Source organism: Tauraco erythrolophus, chromosome 7, assembly GCF_009769465.1.
Source record: "Tauraco erythrolophus isolate bTauEry1 chromosome 7, bTauEry1.pri, whole genome shotgun sequence".
In the NCBI taxonomy this organism is placed as follows: Eukaryota; Metazoa; Chordata; class Aves; order Musophagiformes; family Musophagidae; genus Tauraco; species Tauraco erythrolophus.
In genome coordinates this window covers 61,946,839-61,971,829 of record NC_141471.1, presented here as the reverse complement: position 1 = coordinate 61,971,829, position 24,991 = coordinate 61,946,839, and the positions used below count along the sequence as shown (strand labels likewise).

Here is a 24,991-nt window from a genome sequence, read left to right as displayed (position 1 = left end):
ATTTCATATAATTTTATTTTGACTGCAACTCATTTTATACACTCCTTTTCCAATAAAATTGTGTCCAGCACCCGCACTACAGTAAAATTACATGAATCCTCTTTAAAACTCTTCCCCCCAAGGCACTGAAGTCTCACGTAAGTGGGATATTTTCTGCTAAACTGTTTGTAACATTGTGTACAGCTGAAAAAACCCACCCCAGCTGGTAAGGCAGAGGTGGTTGCAGAAGCAGGGCTTGCTTCCCATCGCTAACGTGCTGATCGCCCGCCTCAGCCTGGCTGGTGCAGTTGTTTAGTGATCGTGGCTGAGGGAACCTCGTTAGTTCCATTTGTAGGGTTTTTTTAAGGGTTTTCCCCATGACAGCAAGGCTGTGGCACAGTGGCACTTATTAGTGAGCCCACGGAAGAATTGCACCAGACATGCTTCAAGCTACAGCCTGTGGCTATTAGTTCTTTAATTAACCTTGGGTTGTGGGGAATTGCTGTCAAAGGCTCCACAAGCCTTCAGAGCTGGGGCTTCTTCCCATAAAGCCACCCCTTCCTAAAATGAAATAAGACAATTTCACTGAAAGATTTTTCCCTCTTTTATTTTGGAGCAGGGTGTTGAAACAGGACCCACTGCAATCCCCAGGAGGTTGTTAAAGACCCAAACGTTTTCAAATCCTTGCTGGCAACACCAGCCCCATCTGTGCTAAACTGAAAGGAAATAATGGGTTTGGTTTTTTTCAGTTACACCAACTTCCTGGCCAGGTCATTGAGAAGGGGACAAGGGGCAATGGCTTTAAACTGAAAGAGGGGAGATTTAGATTAGATATAAGGAAGAAATTTTTCACTCAGAGGTTGGTGAGGCACTGGACCAGGTTGCCCAGAGAAGTTGTGGATGCCCCATCCCTGGAAGTGTTCAAGGCCAGGTTGGATGAGGCTTTGGGGAACCTGGTGTAGTGGAGGGTGTCCCTGCCCATGGCAGGGGGTTGGAACTAGATGATCTTTGAGGTCCCTTCCAACCCAAACCATTCCATGATTCTATGAAGGTAGTGAGAGCATGTTGGCATTTATTAGAAAGAATTATTATTCTAATCTTAGAGTTGGAAAGGTATATTCCTTTGTACAGCCTAATAAACAATGAGGTCGCAGTTCAAGCTAGACATGAAAGCCTCCTGCTACAGTTACTAGAGGCTTTTCTTTAGGTAGGCAAGGGACATGGTGGTCTACCCTCAGATTCAACAAGGTATATTTTTCAAGCTGTAACATAGGTTTTGATATGGTTCTGGTAGAGTTCCCTGTCAAAACGTATAAATTTAGAAGAGTTTCACACGCGTCCTTCTGAGACGCACAAGCTGTCCAACAAGTTGATAGTGTGTTTGCTCTTCAGATGAGCGTCTACTGAATGAGAGCTCCTGCTTGCTCTAGTTTTAAATCCCCACAAAAGCCTTGCAAGTGTGGTTTTCCTCTTGACCCTGAACTGTGCAGCGTTATGTATGTACTGCTCACAGTCCGGGGATGCTTATGTTTCAGCAGCTCTTTTGTTTGCATCACAAAATCATAATCTCAGGCTCTCTACCACAAATCTTTCAGTATTGTGCGTGCCTGTGAAGTAGATAACCACAATCTTGTCCGTTGCAGTGGTTTGTAAGGTCTTTTGAAACCTTTCTGTGGAAAGTGCTGCGCACTCAGAAAGTGGTTTAACATGTATGGTGTTTTTTTTTTCCCAAAAACATTTTTACCCACTGTGACAAAGAAATTGAGAAGGGCGTGTGGAAGCCCACTTGTGCCGTTCAAAGCTGAATTGCCTTGCTCTGTATTTTATTGCATTCTGTTTTAAATGGCTGGCCAAGGCACTGGAGGGTGTCTTTCAGAAAGAAATCGGGTCCGTGAAGCCAGTGTTTTACTAACAGAGCCAAGAAGTCCTTCCTTTGCTAACAGCCCAGATGAGCTCACGTATGCTGGCTCTGCTGGTTCTACAGCTCCTCCGACGTTTCGTCAGAACCACGGTTGCATTCGCTCCTGGCAATTGTGGCACCGCGGGACTGCGTCGATGCTCACGTTTCCCCAAAATTGTGCCTTAGGCTGCTGCTTGGCACAGCATCAGCGCTGCCAGCAGCAAGAGAAGCACAGAGCCAGAGAAGCTCTCTGCCCACTCTCCCCCTTAGTGTTTTGACATCTAGCCTTGCTCTAAGCGTTCGGAGATTTATAGCTTGGATATAACAAGATTGTATTTTTGACAGCTTAACATTCTGTGATCTATTTATTCAATAGAAAGTGCTCTGACAAGGAAGGTGACCTTGTTCTTGCCATTTCAGAAAGAGAATTGGCAAGCACCACCCTTGCGCTCTAGGCAGCCTGGTGGCCCGGCTCTGCAAAGGCGGTCGTCTTGGTGGGAGCAGATTTTAACAAATATTGTTAAGGGGAATTATCTCCTGTGAAGCAGGAGTTGGCAGGAGATGTAAATATACATCTCCTAGGAAGGGCTAGAATGCAAACTGGAGTGTGACTGCATGGTCACACGTATATTTGTGACCAGGCAGAGCACTGAGTCATCTGCTGGACAAGGGAGTTAACGTCTGCTTTTTAAAATCTTTGCATGTTTGCTATGTCCAGTCCCTCCATAAATACGGAGGTGTTCTCCCATGTCTTTAAAAAGGCATGAGTCATAATTTTCATAAAGTATGGGATACTTCAAATGTATCAGGTTTTGGGTGTCCCACACAAGACAGCTGTCGGGGCTTAATTTTCACATAGTGGGTGCTAAAAATGAAGCTTTTATGGGTACATTAAAGTTACCCACTCAAAGCGGTGGTTACTTTGCCAGTCTTCTATCCGTGAGGGCATATAATATCATGGAAAACTAAGTCAGTTGTTTCTTGCTAGTATTTATTCTTGGAGCCAGTGACTAAGTCAATAAAAAAATGGTAGATTAATGCCAGCTTCATTCAATCAAGTAAAACTGAGCCACGTCCCTGCCCTACTTTCCCCACATTCCTTCTGAAAGAAGAGAGCCAGTCCTTCTCCGAGGTGCCTCGGATGAGTAAGCTTTTTGCTCTGCTATTGATAACGCTGATGAAGACACGTTAGTGACCTTGTTTACTATTTTAACAGATAAATTTTGGTATTGCCGACTTTCACCTAATCACAAGGTCTTGCACTACGGAGACTTGGAAGAAAGTCCCCAGGGAGAAGTCCCCCATGATTCCTTGCAAGATAAATGTAAGTCATGCACGAAGATTGTGCTACTTTTGCTTCTTTTATGCTAGTTCCTCTTTATAACTTGTGGTAGGTTTCTCCTAACACAGGACGTTATCAACAGCTCTGTTTACGGATTGAGATCGAGAGCAGAGGACATTTCCTCCTGCATTCAAACACTGCTCTCCTGGTTTTGGCAAGTATGTATGAGGACTGAGCTCAGCTTTCCAATGAGTTTATGATTTCATTCAGCTTGGAAATGTCATGCCTTTCATGGGGAGGAACACAGTTTATTTTCCTTGCTCATCTAACCACAGGTGTCAAATAAAAATACTTGGGCCTATTCAGAAGCGCTTCCTGTCCACAGAGACAGATGTGTCTTCTGTGGCAAACAGTCTAGTGACTGGAGGAGAAATCCGTGGCAGGCAGAGGTCTTTTTCATTATTGTGAAGAGTGGACTTAAAGATGACACATTGCTGTGAACGGTGTTGAGAAGAACCTCACTGTTACTGTGTACCCAGCTGGGAGAGGACATGTCTCTGTGGCAACTCCTACCAAGGGATTTATCGGCATTTTTTTTATGGATAAAAGTAATTTTGGAGCCCTTCAGAAAAATCATATTATCGTGATAATGTCTCCTTTGTCCTTCAACATGAGTTGTAGAGGTTTAACCTGCAATCCTGGGCAAGTTTTTTATGATGACAAAAAATAGTGACCATGTAGTTCTGTCACCAGAAAGTGACTTCAAGAAATCAAGCATTGAATAAGGAATGGTTTCTTTTGTTCTTTTCTGAACCTCCATTAGTAATAAATGCCATTCTGGGCATTATCAAATTTGGACATGCTTGTACAAGTATTTCAGTTGGTAGCTCCGCTTCTTTCAGGGAATAACAGAAAGACTAATTTTTCAGAAGTTGGAAATTTTTCCAGCCTGAAGATTGAGAAGGAGGAAAATCAGTGACTTAAACTTCCTGTCGATTAGTAAAACAAAGAATTGTTTCTCTTTTCTGCTTCCACAACCCGTCTCCAGGCAGCACCTTTTAAAATTTCCAAGTGCTCCCAGACGCAGACTGGGAGGGCAAGCAGAAGAGCCGTCTGATGCTGGAGCCCTGGCAGTTCACAGTCACGTTCCTGTGTTTTCAGTGCCTTTCAGATTGCCTCCAGGGTGTTCCATGCTCTTACTGCAGTCTTGGCAGAATGTAGGACAGGGGCTGACATTGCTGCATTGGCACTGGGAGAGGCTGTTTTTCTGGATGAGCTTAGAGAAATAGCCCTTGAATGTTACAGTAGCGTCAGAATGACAGAAGAATTAAGGGTCACACTGGAACTGCAGGCACAGTTAGGAGACAGACCAGCAGTTCCCAGATTTTGTTTGCTTTGAGCACACTTCCACGCTCAAACCCCTGACCCTTACTGCAAGTTTCATCTCAAATCTGCGTTTCTCAGAGGCTGTTGAGCCTGTTTGGGAATATCAGCATCTCGTGGGGTCAGAAGGGTCCTACCTGAGGAGCCACTGGGCCAGACCTACGTGTTCCCCGTGCATGCCTGCTGGCAGAGCAGATACTGATGCAGTTTGAGAAAGATAGGGTTATTTCATCAATATCTCAAGTTTTCAGGGCACAAAGAATATGAGATTTACCACAGTGCCACCCACGTTAGAGTTTAATTGAACAGAGTGAGAATATTGCAAGATACAAGATTACGAAGTGGCACTATGGTTCGAAATGTGTCAGGCCCAACTGGCTTGAGAATTTTACAAAACAAATATTCTGGTGTTCTTTGGATAGACTTATTTTGAACTATTAAGGTCTGAATATGTTGACCAGATTGTCAGCATCTGGGAGCTGGTCATCGGATGAAAGAGAAATAGGTGGGTAAGAAAATGGAAGACCAAGAGAAGCAGCCAAGGGCATTTTGTGTACTCCTTGCCAAGCCTGAAGAACTAGTGTATATCTCCAGAAATAAATGTGGGATTTTTTTAACCTTTTCACTTCTGTAAGTGTCACCTCTCTCTTCAGGCTGGCAGAGTTAACAATCTGTGCAGACTCCAGCTGGGACATGAAACAGCTGCCCTTTTTCTCGAGGCTTTATCTGTTGTGAGCACATCACATCTGTGCTCGTACCCTCCAGCATCTTGTAGTCAGCTTCTGATACCATTTGAAGTCTCTGATTCTATTTTTTCCAAAGCAAGGAGCAGGCCAAGTTCCAGATAAATAAAGATCAGGATGTCACATCAGCCTGTGATCTCCCATAGTAACTGCATTCTAGATCACAGAGATCAAGCATATGAAACCTGCAGAAAAGCCGCCTTCTTGTTTGAGAGATCTAACTTGAGGAAAACGGTACCTTACGCAAGTAGAGAAATTGTTTTTTCTGAGCATCTTCAGCAAACGGCAGGAACTTTCTTTTGGAGACCTTTCTACCATAGTTTGCAGTCAAATACCTCCTTTACTTCTCAGTTCATCCTAGCTCGCTCTCTTCTCTCAAAAATAATACCTCTTCTTGACCACAAAGTGGTGGAGTGTCAGAGATTATAAAAAGTCAGCAGGGCCACAGCATGAAAAGCTTGAGACTAAAGGCGGGAGAGGCTGGGTAGCAAAGGGCCCAAGAACTTCCATTTCTTTTAGTTTTCCATGCAAAGAAAGTCCTTTTAAAATGTCTGTTATATCCAGTGCTATCCATTTGACCATAGTGCTGAGGTAATCTGTAATAAAATAGTGTTTGCTGTACCCAGTAGAAGAGAAAATGCATTTCTCCTCTCCAGTATTTCCATTAGAATTTGTAAAGAAACTGGCCAGTAACGACTTTCATATTATTATGCGCTTCTATATATATGATCCTTTCCACAGCCACAAGGATAATGGATTATTTATAGATTGTAGAAACTGTCACTCACTGACCATATTGTATTGTGGAGCATATAGATTCTCCATAACGTAATTACCGTGGGAAAATTGACTTCTGCTTGAAACGCAGAGAAATTTATGTTTTTAGTGACCTCACTCCGGGAGTGAGTCTGAGTGGCAACAGCTTGCAATACATTTTTCTGACCTTTTTGGGTTTTTTTTAATGATTTCTAATCATTTCACATTTTAAAGCAATTGGAATAGGTCATTGTAAGCCTTAGTAGTCCTTATTCCTGTTAATACCAGGAAATTACTAAACTGCTGAAGGGAATGAAATAGAAAACTATTTGAAAAATTCATACAGGCATTAGCAGAAGGACAGCAGCATCAAGCAAAGGAGAGTCCAGCTCACCCAGCACCCTCTCTTCAGCAGAGACTTTACCTGGATGCCTAGGAAAAAGCAACAACATGAGTGAGGTGGAAAACAGTATATATTTTCTAGATGGATGAGTCCACATAGTGTCCAGACACAGGTGGACATCTGTAGGAAACACTCTTACCCAAAGTAGTCTTAACAGGCAAGAAAAAGCCTACTCAGATTTTTATCCAGACGCCTGAAATTTTGTCAAGACTCACTGATTTCTATTTTAGTTGTTTTCTTCCAGTTTACTTTCTTACAACAGGCTTCCAATGGCAAAGGAGGTGACAATTTTAACGTGTTAGTCCTGCGTCCTTTTAGGTCTCTATAGCTTTTGCACACCTTGATTGTAACTAGTTTTCTCATTTTCCGCTTTTGTTTCTTTTTAATGCAGTGCCAGTGGCAGACATAAAAGCTATTGTGACTGGGAAGGACTGCCCTCACATGAAAGGAGAAAGGAGCTCTTAACAAAACAAGGTATGGTTCTCAAATTGTTAGGAATGCCCACCTGCAGAATACAGAGCTTGTCAACTCGACCTTCCCTGAAGTAATACACGTATTTTTCATTCCAGCCTGTCGTCTTTCTGCGTATGCACACACACTTTGTTTTCAGCTCAGACCATCTGAGGTAAATTACTGGGAGAGCCTATGCTCCTTTACTCATTTCCGTGACAGATGTACACTGTGACATGCCCAGAGCACCTTAGGATGATCTTTAGTAGTGATGTCTTCTGCCTCTAAAGCAAAGCTGTTGTGACCTGCTGCTACAGAGCAGAATAGCAATGACTGTTGGTACCTACTCCTGTATTGTCTCTGATAAGTAGCTAGCTTGTTCCAGCTGTATTCTCTGATCAGCTCACGTTCAGTGAACACTGGCACGTGCCAAAATTGCGATTAATGTCCCAGCTGATGATAACTTTGGGTCCAGTCAGGTGGAAAAACAACTGCCAACAAAAGGATGTAAAGTAGATGCTGGGCATTTAATGAGGTGTATAAGGATGTGTTCAGCAGTGTGTGTGGGAAAAAATGTGTAGGAGAAAATGATCAGCTTAACTTAGATTTATGCTACCTTTCAGAGTTTCAGATCAAGAACTGTAATGGACAGTAGGACTCACATTGTACAGTGCCAGAAGCTTGCAGGGTTTTTGTTAGTAGAATTGCCACCAGAGCAAGAAAAATGAGTTACTAGCAAAGTCTGACATCTTTAGTGGTGAAAGTCTTCATACCATATTGTGTGAGACATGTTCATAAGCTTTCTATCACATCATACTCGCTCACCTTACAAGAAAAACTGAGACTAATGATCTTCAGTCTGACCTAGAACCACACCTAAGGTCTGGAACAAGATCAGAGGATTTGAATCAGAATTTCTAGTTACCTGAAACTGAGAAATTCTGGTCCAAGAAGAAGAGATTTTGATGGACAAAATAATGAATTTAAGAGTTCCTGCTTCAACACTTCAAAAATAAAATGCATGCATTTAGTGTTCAAATAAATACTGAAAGAAACAGTTCTGATGAGAACCACAGAAAATGGAAAGGCACTGTCAAAACTATGTCACACAACTGTTGCAGCTTCATAGCTGCAACCTTTCTGTCATTAACTATATGCAGATATGCAGAGCATCTCAAGTATCTTGTTTCTCATACATACGAGTTGCTTTAAGGCTATCGGGATCCTATCATCTCCTTTCAGCATTGGCTTTACGTGGTTGGAATGAAAAAGCCAAGCCAAGCAAGGGGGAAAAAAAAAAAAATCTCAGGAGCATTTTTACTTGTTGATTTTCTGAATTAGGGCACTAACACACACATGCACACAGTAGGTTGCATACAACTTCTACCTCGTGTTACCGCTGAACCATCGACAGCATTTGGCTGGGCATTTGTATGATGCACGTGAAGTATTTTTAGTGCTTCCTTGTCTTAGCACTCATGTCTGCGCAAAAAAGGAAAGATAGGAAGACGGAAAGCAGTGGGTGGCAGTGATGGAAATGTGTCATCTTTATGGAGCAGTGATGTCTAGATAGTGTTTAATGCTAAGCAGCAATGCTGCAGATCAGTTTGTCCTCAGCCATCAGCATCACCCCATTTCCTCAGGTAAAATTGCCTTGGAGTGACGTAAAAGTTCTGGCTGAGAACGTGAAGAACAGGACTTGATATGTAGCATGGCTGCATCCATGGCTGGAGCATTCCATTTGTGACCCAGGCAGTAATAAATGTTGATTTTTTTACCTATTTTCTGGTGTGCGGGGGTTTTTTGATGTTGTGGGTTGTTTTTTTTTCCTTCCTTGATTCATTTTTTCTTCCCCTGGGAATCACAGAATTCGTGAAATTAGTTGTCACCCCCAATCAAACTGTCATGCGCAATATTACAACTACTTAATTGACATCATAGGAATAACTTATCATTGTTTGGGGAGTTCCAAGTTAATGTGGCCAATGAAATTAAAATTTAAAAAAAAAAAAAAAAAAAGACACGGAATGCAATTTGGCTGAGTTTGGTGTATGAAACCTGTCACTTCTTGAATTTCACAGTCAGTGATGTATTTTTATGAGGCCTTTTCATCCTGGGCTTTCTTTGGACACATATAACAACCACCTTAATGTTTATTCATTGGCAGAAAAGAAAATTGAATGGCAGGATGCCACTGCTGTGAACATAGCTGCAGGTCGGCACAATGTCCATAACAAGGCTTCAGCATCTCTTCGTTTGCCGGCGCGTGCTGTTATTCTTCAGTGGACCATTTAGAAAATAAAATAAGAGTTAAACGGAATCGGAATTTGCATGCATAGGAAGCTGGAATGACTTGAGAGAACCAGACCTGAATCCATTGTTGTTCATCTTCTTGTGTTTTTAATTAGGTTTAATTTTAAAGCCCTCATTTCTGACTCTCAAGTAGTATTAATGAATTTCAAGGAAATGAAATATATTCGATCTTGCAGCCTTGAAAACAAAGCAGGAGAGAAGAATTTGGAAAAAACGTTGCCGTGTATTTCTAAGTGTTCTTCTATCACCCTTTATTTGCTGATGTGGCAGGCTTCAGGCTTGGTGCCTTTTTAGTCCACAGAAATGATTCTGCTCACTTCCCTCTTCTTCCGCAGCTTCTCTTCTATTTCGTGTTGGTTGAACAAGTTCCCTGCTGCTGCATGCGTAGATAGTTCTCTGAGGGGGATCTTCTGGCTCTGGCAAGCCAACTTAATATAGTTGTGGTCTCAACCTTCAGCAAAGACATGGTTGTTTTGAGGCTGTTGATGACAGAGTAGGCAGAGAGTAGTCAGGTCCTTCCAGATGTATGGGATCACTCAGTTGTAGGCACCTGGAATGGCTCTTCATCAAAAATAGTTTGTCCTCTGGCCCGCATGAGGGGCCAGTGGAGATTGCAGGAGAGAAAAGCTCTGGGCATGGGAGAGCAAACTTCCCGTCATACCACCTGCAGTAGCTGTCCCTGCAGAGTTGAAACCAAGGAGTAGGAAGCTTCCAGCAGGTGCAGTCTCTTGTTTCCCTGTTTTTAGTGAAGCTCAAAAGGGAGGCACATCGTGGATCCCCATACTGTTACCTTGGACAGCAGCTTGAGAAGGGCAGAGGTCTGAAATGTGTAGGGATGGAAAGAGTTAGGAGCGTCAAGGGAGTGAGTTCAGCAGATTGAGATTGGGGAGGAGGAAAGCAAAACAAGGAGGGAAGGAGCAGATTGGAAGGAATGGGAGAGAAGAAAGACCAGAGTGTGAGAGAAACTGTGGGAAGAGCTGGGGCGGAAAATAACTTTAGGAAAGGTGAGAAGCAGGACAGAAAAGGGAGGAGAAAGCCACAGATGGCTGACAGACTGACCAGTTTTCCTTTAGGAATTGACAATTCCTCAAAATCACGTCATTGATGGGAATGTAGCAAAAACAGTGTGGATGCCTGGCAAATCAGCCAGCTCAACAAGTGAGACCACCGTCAGTGTGGTGGGGCCAGTTGGCAGCTCCAGCTCCTCAGGCTTCCATTCGCCTTGACAGTTTGCTGTGCATGAGGTGACAGAGAACGCTGGCACTTGGAATCTGTAATTCCTGAGCCTTTAGTCTCTGGAGCAGCCAGCGAGAAGCTGAACGGGAGCCAGGGCTGCCAGACTCCGACTGTCCCTCATAAAAGGAACTTGGTGCCCTAAATGTAGCCCTTTCTCATTCTCTGCCTGACTGGGAATGACCAAACCCATGGTTCTCTGGGATAGTCCTCCTACAGGCAGGGTTTTTCTCTCCGCTTCCTTTCTTCAAGATGAACAAAAACTTCAATCCCTTGTAATTTCCCAAAGGACAAATATACAGGGGCCAGGCCTATGGAATTATTGTTGACCTTCATGAAAGTCAGGAACATCCTAGTAGAGCAGTCCGAGCACTTTTTTCAGTGCTACGTTTTATTTTCACAACCTCGGTGGCATGACTTGGCATGTTCCATCAGTAATTTATAACACTCTGTGGGAGAAAATGCCAGGTTTGCATGGACGGAGGTGAATTTGTCTCTGGAATGAGGGACATCACCCTTACTAAGGTGGGGCTGAGAGACATGGCTAAAACACAGAAAGGCTGCGTGAGCCGTTGTTTGCTGAGTGCAGCAGCACTGTGAGTGTCTGCAGGTTCCACAGGGATTTAACGTAGACATGTCCCCTGTGGCCTGGCAGCACAGCAAGTTGAACCTAATAACTACACTGAAGGAAACCAAGAGCATTCCCCATGAGAAGCCTGATCTCTGATCATTCAAGGTTATCCCTAAGGATTGCAAGTTTTATGAATCAGAACTCTGCTCTTAATCGCTCCAGTTGAGAAATGAAATAACTCTTGCCGAAATCCGAAGACCTGGGTCTGTTGCAGACCAGGAGACCAGGGGTAGAAATCCAGAGCAATGCATATGCTGCAGTCCCTGCAGTCAACTCTTCCATGTTAAAACTCCGTGTAGCAATTGGGGAAGCCAACACTCTTGTCGCTCCTGGCAGCTTGGGGACTGTTGTCAGCTGAGAGTCAGCAAAGGCCATCAGTATTACGGAGCTCAGGAAGCCAAGAGGAAAAAAAAAACAGGACATATGATACAGATCAAGCAGTTACGAGTCAGCACTCTCCTCTGTAGCCAGGTCTTTTTTCCACAGAGTTATAATATCCCTATCAGCTAGCTTACAAGTTGTGAAATCTTGGTAACGGTGCTTTCAGTGATGTGTCACAACATCTTTACGTGCTCACTGCTGGCAGTGGAAGCTCATTATTATTCGGATTGGATGGGTTTCCCCACAGGAACCCAGGTCCAGGTGACTTTTAGGGAAGGTCAGTGCTTAATGACTTCGTTTTGGCACCTTTGAAATTCCAGCTTCAATGTTGAGGGGAAAAAAGGTTATCATTTTTCCTTTCCCAAGATTAATTTGGGACTTTATGACTAAGTATCCAGGTAGTTTAGTTTGACTGAGACTGCTGATTGTGGTTCAGGTAGAGACAAAATGACAGCAATATCCTGAGGATGAATAATTTAATAGATTTCCAGCAGTGAAAAGAGCGTAAGTATATACCAGGAGATTAACTGTCCTGGCAAGATTTTGACACAGGGAATCAAACCTTGCAGAACTTTGCAAGATTAATCTATACAAATTGAAGAAACGTGGGTCTTCGTGAAGAGTTTGTTGCAAGTGTACTATTATGGGTTGTATTGATTTAGTCCTCACCGTTGCCTAGCTCAAATCTAAACTCAAATGCTAAAGCAGTCCATGACCGAGTGAGCTACAGTCAGCTCTGAGAGGGGTGAGTTTGTTTTGACTGAAGCCAGGTGGGAGAGTGCCATAACCTATTTTTTCCGCTTGTTTTGGGGAATAAGTGGTAGGAGGGACCAGACAGACAGACCTGAATGTATTAATGCCTCTCTCATGCAGCATTAATATGTGTTTTCTTTGTATTCCAGGAGGTGCTAGAGCTTGCCTTCTCTATATTGTATGACTCAGTGGCCAGCTGAATTTCATTGCTCCAGACAAGCATGAGGTAAGTGAAGTTCAGAGTACAGAAACTTCTCTGGAGCCCTCTTAGTTACTTTATGGCAGCAACCAGCTTTATAAGAACATAAGAATGGTCATCCTGGCACAGGGTGCAGGTCCGTCTAAACCTGTGTCAGGTCTCACAACAAACTGAAAGCAAAGGATTAGTATGAGAGCAAGACCTTCTGCAATTTCATGCATATCCTGAGCCACAGAAGGAATATTTTTTGTATGCATACGTCATAGAGCACATGGGAGTCCAAGTTCAAGATCAGTATTTTTAAGCCATACTGAAATATGAACTGTAAGTAAGAGAAGAAAGCTTGGGCAAACCTCACAGTTTCTACAGACCTTGCTCACTGTTTCCTGGTGTAGTAAAGATTCTCCAGGTCTGGAATACCCTGGAGGATTTTTGCTGTGTGTTCACTTTAGTGAACTTTAGTTCAACACCAAAGATTTGTACAGCCAAGCTCTTAAGGAGTGACTTCCATCCTCAACTCATCTTGATGATGCCAAAACAATCAGGGAAGGTTTTACCATTGTTGGGTCTCAATTTCAGCCAAAGATTTGTGTTCTTACAATACAGTATCCACTTAGCTACACATTGCATAAGACCGTTCATGACAGGTGATCATAGAAGGTCCTCCCTATTGCATCTCCATAGGGAGTTGTATTGTAACAGGTCTCACTTGTATGAAAACAGTGTAAACACCAATAGCAAAGCAGAATGACAGGCTCTCCCTGCTTGCTTGTCTTACCTGAAAACACGGGGAAATAGGCAACACCTTTTGGAAGGTGATGGAACTAATTTACCTAATTCTGTGGAAGCGTTGGATGTCTTTCTCTCAAAGAACTTCCAAGTAAAGATTTAGCACAATGCACTATGTTAAAAGAACAAAGAAGGAATAAAGTTTTTCCTTCTTATTTCTAAAGCAACAAGAGTTGCTGTTCAATTTGCACGCTTATTTTGTGGTAGCACATTTGGTCTCAGTTCAGGACACTGTGTGAAGATGATGAAACACAGAAGATTGCATTAAGCTGTATGATACTATGGTGTTATTAAAGTGCATGAAATTGCTTTACAAATGAACTGTATTTAGTTACACAGCTTCAACATTTGCAATTCTGCATTAAAACCTTCAAATAAATAGTCATTTTAGAAGAGGAAATTAAGTTATGCTCATTTGGGTTTCCCTGGGGATTAATATTTGAGTGTCATTTTCAAGTATGTTCATTCCAGAGAAATACTCACTGGTCAGTTTTGATCTAAGAGAAAGCAGCAATAGGATCCCAGTCTAAGCAAAGTGTGATTGTCTTCATCCTCTGAGCTGAACGTATGTTAGATGTTTCTGATACAAATTCTCCAGAAACTGAACTCTAGTTTGTTTCAGCTCATAAGAGTAGATGGTCACGAAAATCGACAAATTTTTCAGCCGTTTGTATCTCAAATAAATACTTGTATTTATTTGAGAAAAATAAAAACTTGCAGCCCATGGCTACAAGTGTATTTTAATGGTCCAAACGTTCAGAAACTGCTAGTGCACCCCACCGATGGGCCATAACATTGTGAGATGCACTGACCCAGTTGCTCGTGGTTGTGTTAACGCACCCGTTGTCTTTATTTCTCTTTTGATCTTGTGCAGCTTCTTTGAAACAAAATTAGTATGTTCCAAAAAATGGCCAGAGACAGCAGTCTCTGCTGCTACTTCTTCTGTACTTTTCCATGGCCTACAGAGAAGTGAGTTGTAATTAAAGGAAAAAGTGGCAAGCACCCCCAAGGAAAGGCAAGTAGCATGTTACGAAGCCCATGACTCTTCATCAAAGTAACTGGGGTGCTTGTCAATGGAAGTGCTAGTTTAGCAGCGTTGTCAGCTTGGGTGGGTTTGGTGGGTGACATCTCGAGATTTAGAAAGCTTTGTCAACAGGAGTGATGTTAGTACATGACAATTTCAGGTCAGACTAACGGGGTTTTTTTCAAGCACTTCTACAGTCCTCATGATTGTAGAGTGAGGTCTGCATGTGGGAATTGTGTCCTAAAAACAAAAATTGAACAAGGATGGTAGGATCATTCAGGTTCCAAGGGACCTTGAGGATGTCCCCAGTCTGACCTCCTGCTCCAAGCAGGTCAGCGATGATCTCAGACCAGGTTGCCCTGGGCTGCATCCACATGGATGAGGCCAGCACAATCTTTCTGGTTGTCTTGTTCCACTGACTTGACTCTCAACGTATTTCTTTAATAAAATCTCATTACTGGACCAATATCATTGGGATTTGGACCTCATTCTTACGTACTTAAGTTTGGCAATACCCTTAGCCATCTGTTGGAGCTTACTGCTAGCCAGAGGATTCGGCACTGCGAGTTCACTCTATTATATTTGTTTTTCATTAAATACTTAATAGCTGGTTTCAATATATAGCAAAAAGGTGGATTAATCTTATCCTTGATTTTTGACAAAGAAACTGATGAGGGAAGCTATAATTAGGTTTCATTGGAGTTTTATGAAAATGAATCTGTAGTAAATTAATTTTTCAGTGGCTCTTAGTCTGTTTTGCATATTAAAAAGGAAAAAGCTTCTGAATGAATGCCTCTGTTTTTCCACCGTCTCATTAGGATTTCTCTCTGCTCAAAATGTACAGGAGTTTCATTAGATGCACTTGCCAATATGGAGATTAGAGAGGAAGCCCCTTTTCCAGGCCATTGCACTCATCTGAATTGTGGCCAGGGTTTGGTTTCTGTGGGCCCTGGATGAGTTATATCTGGAAGAGGAGAGAACTGCAATCCTGCTTTCTGGCTCACTGGGATTCCTTCCCAGAGAAAGCGCCGGCCTTACTCGCTGGGCAGGTGATGGACGACTTCACGTCAGGGGCTGCATCTGTTAAACGGATGCTCTGCGCTTCTGTAACCTGAGCAGAGCCTTTTGCCTTTCTCTTCCTTTCCTCGTGGTGAATTCTGGGAAGGCTTTCCCTAAGAAAGATTTCAAGTCAGTCATAAAAAAATTATAGTCTGTTCAAAAATAATTGCATTTCTGTGATGGATTCTTTCTTTTCCTGATGTTCTGTGTACATTCCGCAGAAACTGCATGTTTTAGAAGTCTTCAGTGGCACACTTGGACAGCCTAGAATAGGCAGGCTAAGTTGTTTGTTTAGCACTTGTTAGCAGGACAGCCTGAACCCTGAAGTCTCTTCTGTATAGCTAATCTCATACTAAAGCTGCAGCTTGGCTTAGTGACACCCTGGGTGAAATCCTAACTCCGCCACTGTTTTGTTACTGGCTTAAATGAGTCGGATTTCACTTCGGATGCTGAAGTTAACCATCCTGTTTTAAAATGATGCCCTTATTCTGGATGAAGATATACCCCAAGAGGGGGTTTTTCTTTCTCTTCCTTAAAAATAATGCTCACTTCTGCTGTCGGATGAAGTCAGCCGTGGCTATCTTTAAACTTGGCGGTATCATGTAGCAAATGGTCAGCTAAATTTAAAATCCTTTTTGGCATGAAATCTAGCAGAAGTATTTGTAAGATAAAAATGCAGTTACGGTTGATTTAATTTTCTCCTGCAAACTAGGACACAAGTTCATGATTGAAATCTTTATTTTTAGATGATGGCATTTGAGTACTTCTGTTCATAGTTGAATAAATGGCTTGTAGTAATAAATGGAAGTGACTCACTTGATAGAAGTCGACTCTACATCACCAATCTCCCTTGAGTTTGTTGCTTATTTAAAATGGTTTTTCAACCCATGTTTATCACAAGCTGTCAGCTGTTGGGAAAGACGGCATCTCCTGCTAGGAAAAAGCTAACAGGAAGGAAGGGGGTTTGGAGGCCAGTTCAGCATTTGCAGCCTTTGGAATTACCCCAGGTAGCTTGGCATTTAGTTTTCATGCTGGACACAACGTTGACTGACTCTGAAGTTTTCACTGTATGTTATTTCGTGTAAAATAGTTGTAAAGTAGACATAGATACGTGAGAGCCTGTCTTTGTGTAGGTCAGCTGATACCACTTCATCTATAGGAAAGCAAACCACGATAAAACTAGATAGTTGGTGCTGGATTTCTTACACAAAGAGTCCAGAAGGGCTTTGGGTGGGATTCAGTTCACCTAATTTAGCTGCCTTAGAATTAAAAGTTTGGTGTAAGATAATCAGGCTTTTCTGTAAGTGCTGGGGAAGGAGAAAGAGAGGGGGAGGAGATGTTTCCAGAGTTTCGTTGTCCTGAGTTGTTCTTTCTCCTGTACCTACTGCAGAATATTCAACAAGAAGTTTGGAGGAGACAGCAAATTGTCAAACAACTAAATACTGTCATTTCTTCCCATTTTTAGGGAATTGTTTTTCCACTTTCTGAGTGGCTCAGTGGAACATGCCTTCTTCATGATACGAGCTAATAAAACGCATCAACCTCATTTTAGGTCTCCTTGTAAGTCCCTGTAGGAGCAGTTAACTGTAGAGGACCAGGCCGGACAGGCAGTTTGTGTACGGAAAGTCTCATAATGATAGTTTTTATCTTTTTCCTGTGCAGTATTGTGTATGGACCGATGGGCTGAACGCCCTCCTTGGGAAGGATATGTTGAGTGATCTAACGCGGAACGACTTGGACACGCTGCTCAGCATGGAGATAAAGCTACGCCTCCTTGACTTGGAAAACATACAGATCCCAGATGCTCCCCCACCTATCCCAAAGGAGCCCAGCAACTACGACTTTGTTTATGACTGTAACTGAGGCTGACTGAAACTTGCTTCAAAACTGGAAATATTATAACTGGAGAGATATTAAAAAAAAAAAAAAAAAAAGAAGAAGAGCGTGAGAAAAAAAGAAACCCACTTGTGCACCTTGGATTTTGGCTTTGGGGGAGGGGTGTAGAAACAGTTGCGTTCCTCCCTGTTCCCTGCATCCCCTCCTTCCCCATTCCCATCTTCCCCATTGCTCATCCAAATCCACATTGCTTTAATTACCTTGTAATTTCGGGCCGTTGGCCTTGCTTGAGGCAAAGACTGCCACTAAGAAGCACCCTCCCGAGGACTTTTTTTACATTTTTAATACTGGAATAGACATTCTTAACTAAAGGACAATGTTATCAAACTGCATGCCTGTGAAACCCACCTGGCAGGGCAGAGGCTTTAACTGGAAGGAGGAGGGAGGTAGGGAGCAGAAGCAGCTACTGTAAGCAGAAGATTTCCCCAGACACTCCCAAGAGTCTGCTCACAACTGGATCAATCCAATGCAATGACGAAATTCGTTAACTGCTTCCCAGTGCTTGGCACCATTCGTCACTGTCCTTATTCTTTCCACTGTCACCTCGACTCTTGCCACCAGCCTTCACCCAACTGACCGGCTCCCAGAATGACAAGTCTGCAGGTTTTTGCTGTACCATACGCTGCGATGCTGCAACAGCTTTTAACTTCTTTTCCTCCCAGCTCTTAAATAGCCCCACACTCGCAGATCACTCGCACAAACTGTGTATGAAGCCACTGGTGTGTCCCATCCCTATAGCGTTCCCCGAGCCTCAGTTGCCTCTAAAATTGGCTTGTTGCTATTTGAAGTGATTTCCATTTTCTTGGTCCAAAGTTCAACAGTAATTTCCACAAAAGAATTACAACTGCCAAACATCCAGGTTTACATTGTTGTCATTGCTACAGTGTTACAAATTCGCAAGGGATTTTTTTTGTACGGGTTCTAATTTTTTTTTATTTTATTTTGCCAAACAAATATATTTAATGAAAACTAATTTCATTGTGAGTACTTTTGGGGGACAATATTTTACTTAATTTCCATTCAGAACATTTGCCCTGAAGGGAAAAAAATAATAGTTCCCTTCAACTTCACTGTTGAATAAAAATCTGAGTTGTGATGATTCTTGGAACTTTGTTTTTCTTCCGAAGTTGTCTTTCATTCTTTATGGTTTGTAGCACTTCTGAGGCGTTTGGTACAAAGAGGAGAGGGAAGGGTAGAACCTTTGTTATCTGCATCTGATTTAATTTACTTATTTCTTTGTTTATGGTGACAAGGATGAGATGCACCCAGAGATCTCCATTGCTATGGGCACATGAGCCTTCCTGTGCAAAGGACTCTTTGTGAAATCCGAAATCGTAGCACGCTGATGTGCTCACGGTCGATTTAAGGCTGCTGCCTTTACCATGTTTGCTGGAGTAACTGTGTTCCTGTATTTCCATTTCCTCCATTGAGAGTGTTTCTGGCTGCAGTAGATTGGTACTGGGAAAGTTTGGGCTTTGCAAGATGGATTCCCTCCCTCCTCCTGTTCTCCTAGGTATTTCACTAAGTTTAATATCTCTTACTCCAAAAGTATTAGGTCTAGATCTAGAGGAACCTGCCAGCCCTTTGTCTCCCACCACGCAGGCTGAAGACAGATGTTTATTTGCGTGAGTTCCTCCTCTATTCAGACCCAGCTGAAGAAGACTGTGAAGGGGTTTCATCAGAGCTTGTGCTACTGAGAAACCTAGAGGGTGTTTCCAATGCAGACAGACACAGAGACCTCAACTGAGGTGACCTTTGCTCCATCCAGCTGCTCTGGGCAAGTATCTTGACTGACCTCACACCAGGTGAGGAGTGAAATGACATCCTACAGGTGTAACGAAAAGATGGATGAGGAGAACGTTGTATGAATTCAAGCATGAGGATCCTAAGAAAGGTGGCTTCCTGAAGCTTGTCCTGGTTTCAGCTGGGACAGAGTTAGTTGTTCTTTCAACAGCTAGAAGAGCTCTGTGTTTTGGTTTTAGCCTGGACGTTATGAGAAGAACGCTGACAGCGCACTGATGGTTGTATTTGGCACTGAGGTCTCAAGGACTTTTCAGCTTCCCGTGTTCTTGCCAGTGTGCAGGAGCACAACAGGCGGGGTGGGGGGATGTGATTTGAACTTAGACTCTAGGATTGAGGGCTACATTAGCCAATGAAGTATTCAATATCATGCAGCATCATGCCCAGTATAAAGATGAGGGTTAACTGGAAGGAAGGGAAGAGCTGTGCGTGCAGTGTTTCATGGATGCCGTGATGTAACAAGGAGACGTAAGTTGGTTTAGGTGGTGATGAATGGTAAAGTAAGGAAAAAAGAGACTCTGAGTTAAACCCTGGAGTGCTAAGTTACAGTGGACTGTGGCCCGAGAGAAGATTCAGTCTGAGTGAGAACAGTGATGTGCAGCACGAGATGTGGCAGTTTGAGATGTTTATTCTCCAGAGCCTTATCAGGCTATGGCAAAGGCAGTCAGGGGTCAGGTCACAGGGGATTTGGAAGGAGTCCTGGGGGTGGGGGATGGTAGGAACACGTTTCTTTACAAGACACTGATGCTGCCTCTTGTCTGCAGACTTGGAGCAGAACAGAGAATGTGAGTTGTTTTACTAATCTCCCTGACCCAGCTGGATGGCTTGGCTGTGCATAACCTTTGCTTTTTATTTACAGACTGCAGAGCTGGTGCTTCAGATGAGTATTGCTCCTTGTCAAGAGTGATAGGAGCTCCTAAGTGATAGGAGCGGAACGCTGCCGGCTCAGCGGCAATCCGGTGCTGTGATCTTAGCAGGTAGGCCTCTGCGTGGCAACCAGAAAGGAGCAAACAAAAGCCCTCCTCCAGGGGTCTACTTGACCAGGTAGGAAAGGGTAGACTTGGCCTCCCCTGCTAGGGTGAGTGCCCCAGATTGCACACCGAGAGCCCAGGAGAGGTGGTGGGAGAATCATAGAATCGTGGGATGGTTTGGGTTGGAAGGGACCTCAAAGATCATCTAGTTCCAGCCCCCCTGCCATGGGCAGGGACACCCTCCACTACTGGTAACTCAGCCCTCAGTTTTTCCCAACGCCTTGTGCCCATCCACATTACCCCAGGCACATCGATATCGCTCGGGCGGTGTGGGGGTCTGGAGTGTGAAATGCTGGCAGCTCGCCCTCGCTTTACACCCCTGGGCCTCATGCAAGCGGGCGACACAGCCCAGCAGCCTTTCTCCTGGGATGCAGAGCCGGGGGGTCCAGGTCTGGGACCAGCTGGATGCCACCACAGCTGCTGCGGGGCTCCAGCTCACCGCCTCCAGCAGCCCCGCGTTGCAGGAGCCCCATCTCCTCGCGTGGCCCAGCTTTTCCTATGGGCTGTGCACCTTGTGCGATGGGCACACGAGCAGGCACGCTAAATTTGTCTCCCCCCACGTGTCCCACCCTGCCATAGGAAAGAAGAGGCTCCAGAGATGCGTTGGCGTATAACCCAAGCAGCTATTTTTAAAGCGCTCCCACCGCAACGCGCGGGGCCGTGGTGCAAACGAGAATCCTGCCTTCCATTTCTAGAACTGTCATGCAAGCTGGCTTCACCATTATGAAATTAAAAAAAAAAAAAAAAGTTTTATGATGAACAAGAATCCCACTGCTTCCCATTCATTTAAAAAAAAAAATGAGAATGAAGATGGCAAAATTCTTTTGCTCGTGCTGTTGTGTGTTCTGGAAAAGCTTTTAAGACTTCATGTTCAAGGAGCTGCAGCAGGAAAAAAAAAATTGCTATTGAAGTATCTTGTATAATTTCAAAACATTAAGTGGGTAATTGCTTGTAAAAGCCATAAAGGGAAGAGAGAACAAAAAAAAAAATAATCACTCTAATTTTAGCTCCTGTTTTTGAAATGACTTTGCTTTAGAAACTGAATATATTCTCTTACCAGAAAACTTGAATCAAGAAAAATATATATCTTTCTAAGTGAACTGCTTGCCCTGCTTGTGAGGACAAGGAGAAGAGCAGCAAAGCGAAGTGATCCTGCCCAAAAGCAAGCGGAGTGTTGGAGAAAGAGCAGCCTGGGCTGCTCTCTGGGCTTCCATTACTGCTTTCCAGAAGCAATTCCTTTTCAGTACGGACACCTCTTTTATTAACCTTACAACTTGCAGGGAAAAATAACGTTCTCTTGCAAAGAGGCGGGTAGGTGATGACTGTCTTTTAGGTTGCAAAACGGCCGTGCAAGATCCTGATGACTTAATTTGCGAAATCCTCTTCGTGCCCTGCCCAGGTTTGTGTTTTGCTCACCCAGGGTGCTTGTGACTGACATTGCTCCTCCCAGCAGTAGTTCAGTGTATGGGAATGTGAAGGCTTGGATGGAAATCTGGTGGGATCCGCTGCCTGGAACAAATCCCTGTTTTCCCTCGCAGACGGCTGAGCTGCAAGGGAGCCCTGTAGCCCACTGGCTGTGATCACACAGGCTCTGGCCACTGAGCAGCTCTTGAAAGAGGGAGGCGTGAAAGGGAGGAGAAACAAAACCCCTCCTGGCAGGGGGAGACAAGGAGAAGGGCATTGGTGCCTCTGAACCCCAGTCTGCTTTTCCATTGCTTGTCGTTGCATTGGACTGCAGTCATCAGAGGTGGCTCTGATGTGTCCAACTCTGCAGTGGTGCACGCTGTTAATCCTGAGCAGTAACCATCGATGGAAGATGTTGGGAATAGGAGGATGCTCTTGTACTGCCACATCCCCCCACTTTCTCTCTTGTTGCTGCTGCTGCTCTGACAAGTGCCATTAGCTTCACTGTCATGCGAAAGGTCGTTCGTCTAACAAGTGTAGTAAGATGAATGTGAGATTTTACCCCCTTCTTGTTTCATTCTTCTTGAATGTTAAAAAAAAAAAAAAATCTAGCCCTTACTGACCTCAGGATATCTTAGCTGTCAGAAGCAAACCTGGAATACTAAGCATCTGACATAAGAAATGAGACCTTCCCCTTACAGCAGCATCAAAGAGCTGGAAGTGGAAAGGATTTCCCACAACCTCTACGTGTTCCTGAGGGTAAAATCATTGCAAACTCTGGAAGACATTTGTAGGACAGAGTTTTTGTCACTTACCTCTGGCTGAACTGTCATCACTTTCCCCAGAGCTTGCTAAATCAGGACGAGCTTCGCTCAGTGCTCCCTCCCTCACTAGATGATAATTATATTTGAATATTAAACATCCACATGGCTTACACAAGTTCCCTGATTAACGAAGCACTCAGCCGCGCAGCGAAAGAGCTTGATTTCAGTTTGATAAACAGGCACCTAAATTTAGGTGGGTGCTCGTGGACCTGGCTGGCTCAGGGCCTGTGTGAGCAGAAAGGTGATTTTACCTGTTACTGAGCTTTCCCTACATGCTGGAGGCAATGCAAGTGATGACGTTTCCATCTGATGTGTAATTGGATTGGGTACCACTGGTACTTCGGGAGGCTGGACAAGATGCTGCCTGATTATTCAACATCACTCCAGCTGGTTCATGCATCTCGGGGACTTACACAGAGGTAAAAGTATTGCAAAGAGAACCCCTTTCTGTGTTAAATCAGGCTGAAACTGGAGAGGGGAGTGGTGTCAAAAGCACAAGTTTGTTAGGGCACAACCAGGTGTAAAAAGGATGTTGGAATGAATTTTTATAGCAAGGTGATTTCAAAGTGCTGATTCAGGGAGCGCCGACTGCAGCAGCCTCGTGAAGCCAAGGTTAAAAAGAGCTGGAGACAGTTTCAAACTAATTTAGTAGCATATATTTACATTTTATTTTCACTTCTACCTGGGAGGCCTTGAAGGTCTCTGAAGAGCAGAGCTGGTCTGGTGATGCTTATCTTGCGGGGACACACGTAGGGCAAAGGAAACATTTCATCCTTCTCCAGGTGGAGAGGCTGCTATGGGAAAGAGAAGAGTTTTCTAAACTGGTGTGTTTTCCAACAGAGAATTTCTCAGCTTTGCTGCAGCCACCTCGCTGGAGGTCTTATGCAGAGATCAGTAGCTGTTAAGCTTTTATACTGTCTTGGAAGAGCCAAACAAGCCTCTCCATGTTGGGACCCTCATCCAAACCCTCTTTCATCCCATTTGCCTTTTGTTAATAGATCTTTTCCTATAAGATGTGACCTATGGGCTGTCATGAAGCCAGAGGACCCAGTGCTGCCTGTCTCAAGCAGGACGCTGGCCTTGAGTTTGAGCCCAGGGAGGGTATGGGCACGAGGCAGCAGTGCGTGTAGAGGGTGAGAGGGAAAAGGGACACCTAACATACTTTTGCCAAGGGATGCAGCCAAGGGCAGGCTTGCTTTCTTGTGACAACGTAAGGATGTGTCTCGAATGACTGTATTTCAATCGTCATTAGAGGATTTCGCAGCCTGATTGAGCACCGCAGTTAAACTGTCCCTTGGTGAAACCTCGTGAGTCTAATTTTAATCCTGTAGGCAACATGGTGTTCAGCCTGAACTGATTATGGTTTGGGACTTCTCCGGGTTATTTTGAGGAGGAGGGAGACTGGTTGTCTTTCACTTAATATGAGGCAGCATTTTTTTTACAAAGTATGTATGCATCCTCTCAGTCTCTCTGTTCAGATTTAATATCCCCTTCCCACCCAGCTTCTCCCAAGGGGTGAAGGCACCTTGGAGACCTTTGCTGTCCCACTGGCAGGGCAGGCGCAGGTGGGAGGCTGCACCTTATGAGACTTCATCCTGCCAATTAGCAGGGAGTTTGTTGTGTTGGGGTAGTTTTAGGAGAGGTCGTGAAAGGTAGTGTAGGAATCTGCCAGGCTACCAAAAAAAAAAAGTTTTCCACAAATGCTTAAAATGAGGACCCCGAGGATGCGGGTGCCGTACGTCGTGCAAAGCTGCTGAGTGCCTGCGTCTTTCCCAGAGGAAAAGGGCTCATCCACAGGGTTTTCCCAGGGCACAGCTCCCCCCTTACCCCTGCAAGCAGCAGAAGCCTGGTGCATCTGAAAAGCTTGGAGCTCCAAGCAGGGAAACATGTGAAAGGTTTCTCTGCCAGGAGTATGACATTTAAAGAGCGCCAGTAAGATTATTTCGGCTGTTTTTGACTCACACCGATCCCTCTGCACATATTGTTTGACTCACGATACCCTCTGTCAGTCTCTGACCTTCCTCAAGCCCCTGAGTTTCTCCTTTCTGTCGCCAGCCCAGGGTGGGTGCAGTGACACCTTACACCTGTCCACCATTTCACCTGTCCCAAATAGTCGGAGTGTGACCCAGCCAAGCCGGCTTTCACGTAAGTATCCATCTAATGCACTCGGTTCTCTTGTTTCCGGTACTACTCGAGGTTCATTGAAAATTCCAGTTGAGGCATGAAAATGGGCTGGCTTCTGGATGGCTTCTCCCATGTCCAATGAGGTTGTTTTCAGCCCAAGTTTTTCCTTTAATGAGGACTGTCCTGGTTTCAGCTGGGACAGAGTTAGTTGTTCTTTTCAGCAGCCAGAAGAGCTCCGTGTTTTGGTTTTAGCCTGGGACTCGTTATGAGAAGAACGTTGATAACACACTGATGGTTAGAGTTGGTGCTGAGACATCAAGGACTTTCCAGCTTCCTGTGCTTTTGCCAGTGTGCAGGAGCACAACAGGCTGGAGGGGGAGCAGGGCTGGGACAGAGGGGCCACAACTCCACTTAGGATTTGAACTTGGACTTAGGATTGAGGGCTACATTGGCCCATATTGAAGTGTTCCATATCATGCAACGTCATGCCTGGTATATAGATGAGGGCTGACCAGAAAGAAGGGCTTTTACTCTTCCAGGAACTCTCTTGGGAGGGCTCCTTCTCTCTCTCTCCCGGACTCTCAGAGTGTTATCTCACTCTCACTCTCTTTTTGGGCCTGTTGCTCACCCGGGA

General features: G+C 44.1%; 1 protein-coding gene across 1 annotated transcript in view; it reads left to right on the top strand.

Annotated features, from left to right (window-relative positions):
* The window catches only part of ELMO1 (engulfment and cell motility 1), a 266,730-nt gene extending 249,550 nt beyond the window's left edge, over positions 1-17,180 (top strand). Inside the window, 5 exon segments of the mRNA XM_086614382.1 lie at positions 3,096-3,203; positions 6,838-6,920; positions 12,357-12,390; positions 12,393-12,433; positions 16,941-17,180. Of these exon segments, the coding sequence (XP_086470508.1) occupies positions 3,096-3,203; positions 6,838-6,920; positions 12,357-12,390; positions 12,393-12,433; positions 16,941-17,141 (467 nt within the window). The 3' untranslated portion in view covers positions 17,142-17,180.
* Positions 17,181-24,991: the final 7,811 nt, after the last annotated feature.